General features: G+C 36.7%; 1 protein-coding gene across 1 annotated transcript in view; it reads right to left on the minus strand.

The window, feature by feature from the left end:
- The window catches only part of LOC134432546 (atrial natriuretic peptide receptor 2-like), a 35238-nt gene extending 23325 nt beyond the window's left edge, over nt 1-11913 (minus strand). Inside the window, exons 1-7 of the mRNA XM_063181392.1 lie at nt 11860-11913; nt 10792-10888; nt 7843-7979; nt 5343-5471; nt 3244-3348; nt 2550-2652; nt 866-1011 (exon numbers count right to left, since the gene is read on the minus strand). Coding sequence (XP_063037462.1) covers nt 866-1011; nt 2550-2652; nt 3244-3348; nt 5343-5471; nt 7843-7979; nt 10792-10888; nt 11860-11913 — 771 coding nt within the window. The remainder of the gene's footprint in view (nt 1-865; nt 1012-2549; nt 2653-3243; nt 3349-5342; nt 5472-7842; nt 7980-10791; nt 10889-11859) is intronic.
- Nucleotides 11914-12662: the final 749 nt, after the last annotated feature.

The following is a 12662-nucleotide window of genomic DNA, read 5'->3' on the forward strand; positions in this document are numbered from 1 at the left end:
CTGATAAACCTCTGTTATGAAACTCAAAAATGCATTTTTTTCAAGATGCAGACACATAAGGAATGTAGATATTCTTTCCCAGAAGCACTTAAGTAATAAGCATTTTAAGTAATAAGCCATAATATCATTCTCTCTTTATACAGGCATTTTCATTCAAAGACTCCCAAAACTACTTCTCCAATATTGATATACTCCTCTCTCCTCATTCTCTTTTTGTTTTCCTTCATGAGTTTGCTATAATTATTGATTATTATTATGTAAAATTAATCACTTTGAAAGGAACCAAGCTGTTTGTTACTAAGGAAACAACCTATTAAATAAATCAAGCAACGAAAACAGAAAAAAAAATTACCTTCTCTGCATGATTCTTTTGAGAATATCCCAACTTGAATGTTTTGCTTCAAAGTTCTGTTTGGACTCTGATATTTAATGGCCTCATGTGGAGCTAGTTCCTAAATGAATTTACCTAATTTGATTTTGAAATCTTTTATAATTCTGGCTTCTATATAAGGTTTTGAAGCTGTTAATTTCATAACAGATTTCTACTGTAAGTGAAAAGTACTCTGCCAGCATCCCCTACTCCCCATGTAGTGGAAAATTTTTTTTACCTTTACCATAATCTACCCATTCCCCCGTTAGATTCCACCTCAGGAATGAAAATTCCTAGTACAGGATGAAAATTCCTAGTACAGTGGCTTCCCTAATAAGGAAGGTTTACAAGTAATTTCCCTTCTTTCTGCTTTTTTCCATAGCACACAAATGCTGAAGGCAGAAGAAAATCTCTCCCTCTACTTAGAGAGAGCTCCACTCTGTCTAATAAATTCATTGAAGAGAAAAGAAATAAGAGTAGAGAACAGGTACTTACCATTATTGTCAAAATGAAGCCAGTGCAGACAAAACATATTGGTAAGGCAATTGCTATCCTAACATCAACAGAAAGAGGGCATTCCCCACAGTCTGCTGGACAGATAGAGCAGCCTTCCTCTTCCTCACAAAAGCCATCTCCACAGACTGATTAGAAAACAAAACATTTTAAGGCAGTTTCATCCACCCACAAGATTGTATTCAGATTTAAACATGTGGTTCTTGACCTGGGATACCTCAGAGTCCCAGAAAGAATAAATTTTGAAGAATTCAGGGACATCATACCAGCAACTGAAAGAACAATCTGAATTTCTGAAGTAATACAGGGTCTCTTTCATCAAGGTAAATGTGAATTACATGTGAGCCTTTGACATGTTTTGTGTATAAATCACTTCATCACTATTGTGTTTCTCATTATCTACACTTTTTTTTCTGAAACTCGAAGTTCTTCAAGGCCAACATTTTCTTTTGCATTCTTTATATTTGATCCAGCACGTGTGATTCCAGGAAGCCAGGGACCCTTCCTCAGCAGCAGCAAAATACACTGGGAACTGCAGAAAAAAATCTTGCAACCCACACTTCAATTATTTCCTTTACTTACTCCAAGGTCTTACATAAATTATCAGCAATATTACATGTAATTTAAAACAAAAGTCTTAAATAAAAAAAGTCCCTCTCTCATGTTTTAAATGGTATTTCAATTTTACCTCTGTGATTAAACTAATATCATGCTGTACTTCAGACTTGAGAGGTGAGCTGAAGGTATTATTCTGTCATTATGTAATTTTTTTAAAATTAAATAAAAAACTAAAAAAAAATTCTACTGCTCAGTAATAATTCTGTTTCAGCCTCACTAATTCCAGTATAATACCAAGATAATAACAGAAGTCACTTTCTGTCTCAGGGGTAGAGCTGCATTTTGTAAAATTTCTTCTCTGATATATTGTAAGTTTCCAGGAAAATTCATCTGCAGTTATTTGGAAATGAGTAGAAAATTCTGTAGATAAATACTTCTATTCACACTGGAGTTGCTTTGTGTTTTTTTTCCCATAACATTGCAAAATATATTCTCACATTTCCAGAAGACTAGATATCAAGAGTATTGTGATGACACTTTTGTTTTAGCCAATAACTTTTCAGGTTGTTTAATTTATCAAAGAAGCCCACTTTTACAATTTGACATCACTAAGATAATTGTTACAGTCATTTCTGCTTCCCTCCATACAGGTATACTAAAGAGAATGGAAGACTGATGCCCTTGGGAGCAATTTTTAATGTGAACAAGGGAACCAATATAGATTTCTGCCTTTCCAATGTTTAAGACAAGTCTGCTCCCCTTCAGGGGAAAAGTGTCTGGATTCTCAGAACACTAGCTGGAGGAATATTCTCAGATTCCCATGAACTGCAGACAAGCCTTGTAGTACCTGAAGCCATTGGTCATGGTATTTGACTACTTACTTGACAAGAGTGACTTTCTACTGTTCTAGATTAATACAACTGTTAGAAGCTCAAACACTTTTTCAGACTTCAGTGTCATGTGAAGAAGAATTTCAGGAAGACATTTGTGTATTTTCAAAGGCTGGGGTAAGAATTGCTTTTGCTCTTGGTAACTATGCATGAATGGTAATAGCATTGAGATTTGCAGTCAATAAGAAGTTAGCTAACATTTTCATTTTATATCATACCTACTGCAGGAAGGACTGTGGTTTTTGCTTCCAGAGCAGCTTGGATTCTCCCCACTCTGATGTGTGCAATGAGAGAAGTCACACCCACGTGAACTAAGACAACCTGTGAAACAAGTGAACAAACCACCAAGCATCAAAACTTCACTTGCATACAGAAGGCTTTTATAAGAAGAACTGAATGACTGTGGTATCTGCCAAAAGAATTTGTGCATTTCTTTCAAAATCAGGAGAGAGAGCTCTTTAAAGAAAGACTGGTTTGATTCTCTTCCTGATGTGTCTTCTTCTCACCAGGCAGAGCTATCAGCCCTGTGCATTCTGCTGTGCATGCCTTCCTGCTATTTCTTTCAGGTTGAAGTTCCCTAATGGTCATAGGAACCTGCATCACATGTTCATATCCTGTCAGTAGTGAGATGTGTTCTTAGTGTAGACCTCAAATGGGCAGATTATGCTATTCATTTTCCTGCCATCTCCACTCCTTCCACTAACTACCCAAGCTGTAAAGGTACCTTACTTGACTTCCAAGTCAAGTCAGTTGGGAATTGACAGTCAGCTCAGCTATATGCATAGCATAGTTAATAACACATACATATAAATGAAATGGGGAGCATGTTCATGAACTGCATTAAATTAATAGCAAGTAAGCTCCAAAAAGAGCAAATGAGGTAAAATCCTATATGCAATAAATATACTTTACCTTGGCAGTCCAGTTCCTTTGGCTCATTTTGCCAGCAGTAGACAAAGTGTGAGTAAATATCTGACCATCATCTGGGATCCATGGACCACATATTCCTCCTTTAGCCTTTAGTAGACATATTGGTTATGTCAGCATACCATAACACAATGAAAGTCCTAGCTCCTCCTCTCTTTCTTTCTCAAAATTACTTATGTTCTCTAACAGCAAATAAAATTCTGTTTTAAAACCAAAACTATCAAATTGCCAAAACATAAGAAACACTGTTTGGTGACAAAATAACAGAGAAGCAATTGCTCCTATATTCAGTTAAGATCTCACATATATTGTTATTTCTTAAAATATGAGCCTCAGTAGTGTACTCAAAGAATGAGTGTTCTTATAAAGTTGGTTCACTTTTTTTGATTTCCTGTGCTAGAATCAGAACCAGATTCGTATTCCACTTTTAATATTTTTCTCAAGAGGTTTTACTGAAGTGTCACTTTTGATAGAGTAGCTTTTTTTCTTGCTTTGCTTTTGTTTCTTTTTTTCTGTCTTTTATTCTTTTCCCTCTGGAAGGGAGGCACTGCTTCAGAGTCTGTTTGCAGAGCACTTCTCAATAAAGCTATTAAAATGTAAACCTCCTGCAACTGCAAACATGGAGGATTAATTTTGGCTGTTTTGTTTAATTGAAAGGATTAAGCTTGTCTCCTAATTCCAGATAATTCTTCAGACATTTCTTTTGAAGGACTGTAAGAAATACACCAAGTTAAAAGAAATGGAGCACATTAACCAAAATAAAATGTTTTAGAACACATGATACTGAAAAAATAAAGCAATGAAAACCCAAACTCCTCTCAAACAATGGAAAAACTTACTTTGAAGTGTATGTTCAATCTTATGCAGTGATAGTGAACTCCATAACAGACAAATAGCTCAGAGTTTCTTTAGGCAGAAACTCTAACATTTAGAGTACTATGAAGAAAACCAGATGATGCATGTTAGTGAACATGCTTTTGCCATTCCACACCATAATTTCAAGCAGAAATAATTGTGAAAATAGAAATAATAGAGAGGTCACCAAAGCAGTGGGATGTTCAAGTTTTTTACTATGATTCTAGATGAAAATTTTGATGTGATGCTTCCAACAGCGATTCCTATTTTAAACCAAAATCCTGGTGCCAGCTAAGGCTTTTGGGGAATCATTAATAAAACAAGTCCTCAAGAACAGATTGCCAAGAAGCAAACTAGAGCTGTTGTGGAGTCATAAGACCTTCACACAGATGGGTATATGAAACAGCTGCAAGATGTGTAGGCTAGGCTTCCTATTACACCACCTTTGATCACGAAGAACGTGTCACATTTCCAGAAGGGAGATTAACTAGAAAAACTGGGCAGCTGCATGAAAGTTCTTATGCAGGGTAAGGCTTACCTCACAGATTAAAAAAAAAAAAAAAAAAAGAAAAAAAAAAGAGGTGTTCCAAACTGTATTTTTAGATCAGAACTTTAAGTAGTTATTCAAAGAGGGACAGGCCAAGACAAGCTAAGAATGGATCTTGCCTTCACTGTATGAACAAAGTTTGTTATCTTGTATTTAGATTCTTTTTTGCTTTGCTCTGATACAATGAAGAAAAATCATTCCATCTCAGGACACAGGTAAATAGGCTTCAGTTCTACAGGTCACAGCCAGTAATACTCACCCTCCTCAACTCCAGTAATCCAAGCAAATTAATCACACTCACTCTGTAAAACAGAAAGACTGGAATACATCTAACTAAAAATTTGCCCTGCTTGTTTTAGAATCCAGTGATCTGTCTTTCTTTCTCTCGTGGTTGCACAGTAGTCCAAGTCAGGTAAACTCAGACAGATGAAACTTGTCCTGCTAATGAGAGATTCGGAATGCTGCCTTGCAGCCTCAGCATCCAGTGCAAAAAAAATTCCAAAACTGACAGACATTGCCACAGTGGTTTTAGTGAACCATAATTTGTGAGTATATATCAAACTATATAAATTTGGTCTAATTGTAATCACAGAAATTCTTCACGAACTTGAACCTGCTTATTACAATGATGTCTCAGCCAGTAGCAAGAACAGAGCACATGATGCTGCACCATCCCACTAACCATGAAGGCCAAAGGACAGGAATGAATGTTGGCATGGTAGACACAGCAGTTGTCCCCATTTGCGTCTTTCCATCTGGCAGGACAGTCATGCTCCTCACAGAATTCCTTTGCAGCAGTAGCATTGCTAACCAAGCAGGAGAGAGAGAAAAACTTTTACATCCATTCCTCATTCACAAAAATTGCAACAAACACACGAGAGCTTGCTCTTTATTCTGCACAGACAAATTAGCAGCAAAAACATATGCAGTGAAATAAACACTGTTGAACCATTTTTTCTTTTTGTCTTCTAGTTGAAATGCTCCTGGAGCACTAGAAATTGTTGTCAACTTGACCTCTGCTGACTGCCATGCACTAGGGTCTTCTAGTAGATACTGTGCTGCAAGCAGGGACCAACCTCCACTACTCCTTCCAACCTGACTTCATGACCAGGTGGGATTACTTTGCACTTCTTCATCTGGCACAGGCAAAGACACTATTATTCTACTTCCACTCTCAGATATATGTGTCCCTGGCTACTTCCAGTCTCAAAGTTTCCAATCAGAAATCTTCATCTATGCATGAAATTTAGCATCTATGCAGACCATTTAGCTCCAGTCTTCACAATCTAAATTGCTGAGGAAAATAAGTATAATGGTCTTATACACCAGATAAAATTTCCCAAACCACAACTTTAGAGCAGACTTTCTGAACAGGCTGTTCTGCAAAACAACTTTTGAAAACTTATTCCTGAAAGATGCATGTATTCACCCCGAAATGTGTGATGCAACACTGTTTCCTCAGTTACACTTTCAGTGGTTATCACCCTAATAAATTTGGTTGTAAGATAAAATTGTTTTCTGCAAACATGATTTACTCAGATACAGCCAGAGTAATTGCAATTCAGCTGAAATGTTATCCAACTTGTGTTGGATCTTTAGAAAAAAATTTCAGAACACAGGATTTATTTTTTGGCTTGTTCTTAATGAAAGAATTAGCCAATAATGGTTAGGTCAAAAACAGTAGGCTTTGTTTATTATGAGAAGACTGTTAATTATGATAAATAAACAAAACAACAAAGGATTAGGTTAACATTGATTGTACTCATGGCCAGATTTACGAGGGCATAGGCATATTTGAAATATGACATAAGTAAATACGTCAACCTCCAAAACACCTAAACAGATAAAATATTAAAATTTACTAGCCTTTGAGTTCATACTGGAAGTTAAGAAAAATACTTAATTATTTTGTGTCTAATCCATCATGTACTTTTCTTTCCTTTTCAAAATTTATCCACTATTCTGTATTTTTTATTCAATAACTTCACCATGGCTTTATCCAATTACACTGATGCCCATCCAATGACTTGCCAACATCAGGTATATTTGGGTCAGCTACTGTAACCTTTAGTGTCAACCAGATAACCTAGACAAAATGTGAAGCAAATTTAATCCCTTTGAAAACTGAAGCCTAGATTTATCTCCCTTTTTATAAAATATTGGCTATCTGTCTCTATTTTCAAGGAGACTTTTCCAAGTTCCTTACTGATTTGAGGGAGTGGGTCTCCCAGGGAAGACTAGAAAAATCAGATTCATGCCAAGTAGTCAAAAAACCTGCTTCATGGTTAAGTTCCCAGAACTGTTAGCAGCCATACATTTCAGAAGATGTGATAAGCAAATTTTAAGTACTTTTTAAACATGGTACATAGATGACCAAAATTAAAAAAAAAAAATCCAAGTTTTGTGGATGCAAATAGATTATGGATCATCTTTCAATATGAAAAAAAATAACTCTGGATAACAGCTCTTATAAATTGAACTTTGCAATGTGAACTCTCAGGCAGAGAAAAATGTTCTGTAAATATCTCTTACGCAACAGCACAGGAAGTGGGGTCCCACCCTCTGTCTCAGGTGTTCCTATATAGGAATGGAGAATTGCTACTTACAGACAAAAGTATGAAATCAGAGCGTATTGCCCCCAGCTTTATAGATCCAGATCCGTAGATCTGGAGCTGCACCCCTACATACTCTCTAACTGTCCATGTCCACAGTCACTAACACAGTGTGTGAGCTGACATATACGCTTTTGGAGTGATTTTAATCCCACAGAAATCAAGCACAGTTGACCACTGAATTTAATGGCTTAAGGCCTTTTTCATATCCATGTTGTGCACTTGAATCATACTTATCATTAAAATGAGTATAAGATACAGAGAGCCCGTGACTCATGATGAAACTTCAACGTCATAAATTCAATGTGTAGAGAAGGCAAGAAGTGATGTCCAGCATTGCCCTGTGACAGTAGCGATGTGCCCTGTCTCTGACCTAGCAGGCAAACATGCCATAATGGCTAGTCTGAGAGCAAAGGGAAAAACAGCAGGGCAAATAGAGCTATGAGAGATCTCAGAACATGGAAGGAATTAATGACGAGCTCCAGAATGTCTGCTCCAATTATATCACTGAATATGTACACACAAAATCCTCATATACTCATGATCATTATAGCATTTTTATAAGAAGTAATACCTGTGGGAAAGGATTCCATTTTGCACAGCATATTGATAAAAACTGTCTGAAGCAAAGACGGCATAGGTCACGTTGAAAGACTCCCCACTCACAGCCTTTTCTGGAGGCCTATGAACCCATGTCATCTCCAGTCCTAGAAAAGCGCAATCATGGGTCATAATATTTGATACAGATTTTTACTTAACAGATACATACAAATATAAAACTTTCTCTGTAGTGATTTTCATCTATTCATAGGATCACAGAGTGGTTTGGATTGGAAGGCACCTTAAAGATCACCTAGTCTCTCCTCCCCTGCCATGGGCTGGGACAACTTCCAGTAGACCAGGTTGCTCAAAGCCCCATAAAACCTGGCCTTGAACATTTTCAGAGATGGGGCATCCTCAGCTTCTCTGGGCAGCCTGTTCCAGTGCTTCACAACCCTCTGAGTAACCCTCTCAGTATTCTCCAATTACTTTTTATGAGCCAAATAGAGTCATTTATTTTAATGGCTGTATTGGTAAATACAAATGCACATTATTTGAAGAGTTCTGACACTCAGACCAAGCAGTTGGATAAACGCAACAAAAAATCTGCTCATCTTGTGTAAACTAACTTTGCTTCCATTATATCGCATTGGTGTTTGTTCTGGTATATTTGCTTTCCTCTTTTGATCAGACAATATTACCCTTAATTCTTGGCTGCTTCCACTGAGACACACCTTATTGTGGAAGAGAACAGACAACTCTACCACACACAAAATTCAGTCAAAACCCTCAAACTCATGAAACATAAATACTAATAATTACATATTTAAGAATGCATTATCATGTGATGGAATCATATGCCATCTAGAACAGAGGACAGTGGAAGGAGTATATCAGACATCTGTTCCATTTTCCATTTTCACAATTTAAACTGGGAAAGACGATTTACCCCCATCATGTCTCTTGTCCTCTGTGCCTGAGAATGAAGTAGGAAAAAAGTTGGGAGAAGTCTTAAATCCATAACCTTAACTCCATCAAAATCTTCCCAGCGCACTCACCTACCTTTTTGTCTATTGTTGGATAAAGGTTTTAATTTGCACCACATCAAATTACTTACATAATGAAACTGTGTAACTCAGTTTGTCAGGAAGTATTAAATTCCTTCTGCAGAGGACTGGTAAACCTGCCTTACAAGACATCTCATTTTTTGTTCTTGTTGTTCAGTTATGACCTCTTTTGTTACTCATACTTGTTTTAACAAGTACATTCTTCGCTTGCACAGTACTGAAACCACTATTTCCCCCCTAATTTACTATCAGATTTAACTAGGCAATTTGTAAAATAACCTTGATTTCCCTTGATAATCTCCCTTGAAAAGTAAAAACCCATTTTAATTGCTAACATTATGTGAAAACCATAATACAGAGATGTAAAAAAAATGCTAGTGTGATTTCAACTAAAAGGTAAGAGAGTTGAGCTTCAAAGAATATATGAGAATGAAGACAAAAGGTCAGCACAAATTTCAGTTAAATTATTTTCTACTTCCTTATAAAGGTCTCAGAAAGGTAAACCAAACTCTTCTTTCAATGACAGTTACTCCCACATTTAGAAGCTTTGAAAATCTTTTGCTAATTCCACAGCAATGAGGCTACAGTATATGTGCTTTGCTTTGTTTCTAGCAATGCCCAGAAAATGGCAAAGAAAACCTACAAAGAAAGAGAGGATAGAGTTGGAAGTTCATTCTAAAATTGATTGTAATGGGTACACATTAATTAGCAATCTACTCACATTAGTTTTCCTTGTACTTAGTAAAAATAGGTTCAAACAAGGCATCTGTAGTGATAAATAGCTGTTTCAGTGTTAAACCAAGAGTAAATTCATACAGGAATAAAAGTCTTAGTTGAAACTTCACTGTTCCAAGAGAACTAATCGAAGAATGTTTAATTGTAACATTGAGCTAAGAGCGTGACACAGCAGTATATTTCCTGAAGTGTTTTATTAGAACCACCTTCTGAGGCGCTCTTGGTTTTTTTTCTAAAAACCCTATTGAATGCATGTCTCTGGCCCTACCTTTTACAACATAAACAAAGTGTTCCTTTACATCAGTTATTTATTTGTTACAGAGTCACAAAATCACGAAGAGTTGAATTTGGAAGGCATCCACAGAAATCATTCGGTCCAAGCCTGTGTTGCTGAAGGCAGGGTCATCTCAAGGATGTTTCTCTAGCATTTGTCTAGTCGGGTTTTAAAAATCTCCAAGAATGGAGAAGCCACAACCTTTCTGAGATGCCTGCTCTACTGCTTTATAACCCCTAGAGTATAAGAAACTTTTATATTTATATTTATATATTTAAATTGAGCTTTACACATATCACTTGCTCATTAAATAGCTTTTCATCTTAATAAATTACCAACTTTTTTTTGGGCATTTTTTTGTTGCTATCTCATCAAGTGAATTAATTTTGGAAACTGACAGGAGTATGTTATTAAAGGTATCACGGTTTTTTTAGCTAGTCATGGAAGAGTTTTGTGCCAGGTGGAAAAGCGTGATGTAGAATTGGTGAATTTGCTTTCTGGTTTACTGATTAAGCACAGTATGCTTTTGAAATTACAATGCAAAGTTTCAGCAAGTAGATTTGCTACAATGTTGTGCTGCCTCCATGCTTCATTTGGATTAAGTTCCAGTTGGTTTTCTAATGAGAAAGAAAAATGTTTTCAGTTTCTCTCTGGGCAAATGGATACAGATGTTGTTATTACTTTTCTGTTAGAACAAAGGTATACTGGACAAATAATTACTCTGAAGTATCTTTAGTTGTTTTCTTTCACTTATTTCTCTAGGAAGAGAGGTCGTCACTGATTTAGATGCATTTCATCACGGATTACATCCATCATGAGTAAGCTATTATTATGAATAGCTCAATTTGGGGATTTCAGCCATTCCCCAAGTAAGATACGCAGTCGTCTTTATGACTCACTCACCTCCACAGTCCAGCATGTTATACTCATCTGGCTTTTCCAGGGGCCAACAGTCATAGTCTTTGTTATCTAAATCATGCCACCCTTGCACTAATACCACCTGCCAGAAAAAAAGAAAAAAAAAAAGAGTCAAAAAAAGACAGGATAAGAAGAAGGAAAGGATGGATTCCATCTCCTAAGTTTATAATTCTTCTACAGAAATCAAACAAAATGCAGAAACATAGGCTGGCAGATTTTGATGTCTCTAACTTCTGGAGGGAAAAAGAAAAAGAATTCCATACAAACACAACCAGTACATTATTTTGATTTTTCCAGAAACTGGCATGAAACAGTTAGTGGACTTAACTAACCTTTCTCTCCCAAAATGGTTCTTTACAAAGATCAGACAGTTCTAGGACCATATGCAGAGAGACAGTTTATTTAACAAAGGTTTTTTAGAATGGCACTCCCCCCATTCCAAAATGCTCCTTTTCTTTTAATCTTTCAAACCTAAAATTTTTGAAGGAGTAATTTTTGTTATACTTTTAATAACACAATACAAATTTTATCCATATAAATGTTAATATGCACAATGACATATAAAATAAGAATTGCATAAGCCTATTACAGCATCATAATAGCACAGAAATTGAATTGTAACAGTAATAAAAGATACATTATATATGTATATATAACAGATTATATTAGTCATGTATTAAAAAATACACTTTAGGGTGTATGCTAACAGATCTGAATACTCTATGATAATGCACTCTGGGCTTATTCTATTTCTAGTAAAAGATAATAGTTTCTACTCATGCAATCTGCTATTGTTTCTCTACATATAATTAAAGAATAACCATCTACTGTACTGTGCAATTGCTTATCACAACACAATGTGAATAGAATAAGATGGAATGGTACAACTTATTTTTCCAATATATCTTCCATTACTCTTGGTTTCTACATTACTAAAATAAAAATCAACAACTAGCATAAATAGCTGTTTCACTGTAATAAGCCATATACAGTTCTTTCTGAACACACAGATCAGAGGAATAAGTTCTGTTAAGCAGATCTAGGTAGACCTACCAAAAAACTGAGGAGGCTTCGGAGCTCTACGGCTGGTGATTTGACAGCTCCCATGCTCCCCAATGTGCACCCAGCTCACCAAGTGTCAGGGCGGCTTCTGATGTTGCTGTTGCTTCTGAATTAGATACCCTCTTCTAAGAAGGGGGTTGCTAGGCAAGCTGATCCTGGCAACTCCAGCTGCTGCAGCTGTTCTCCCACTTCCTTCCTTCTTCTTCCACTCCACAGTGCAGGGTGGAAATACCCCTCTGTGCCTCTGCTGAAACCCTTCAAAAAATCCCCACTTGTTTTAGGGGCAGCCCCATCCTCCTGAAATTTGTGCCCCTTACTGCTTAAAAGTACAAAACCAACTGGGGGGATTTTCTTGCAGTGCTTTGTCAAATGTGAGCAGCATCCGACTCTCAGGCAGAGGAATGGATGCTGTGGACATAAACACACAGACACAGCTGAGCCCAAAGAAGATGCACATAAACACCAAGGCAAGAAGATGCACATAAACACCAAAGGCTACCAGCATAAGATGAACAGTAAGGCTGACCAGCTTCCTGAGCTTCCTTCCAACCTGAATTGCATGAGACCCTGTGACTTCAATTTCTCAGTCCCTGAAGGTGTAGAACAACTTCTATCCGTGTCCTGCTGCATGCACAGGTGAAACAGACTTCTGTGTAGCTATGCTGATACAATATAGACATAGATGTGTCCATGAATATCTTTGTTCGCTGAAGCTCTGCCAATACAAACCTTCAGTTGTGATTCAGCTCTCCAGAATATTTCTCTATGTTCCCTCTTGAATTCTGTCTCTCAGC

This window comes from Melospiza melodia, chromosome Z (genome assembly GCF_035770615.1).
Source record: "Melospiza melodia melodia isolate bMelMel2 chromosome Z, bMelMel2.pri, whole genome shotgun sequence".
Classification (NCBI taxonomy): domain Eukaryota; kingdom Metazoa; phylum Chordata; class Aves; order Passeriformes; family Passerellidae; genus Melospiza; species Melospiza melodia.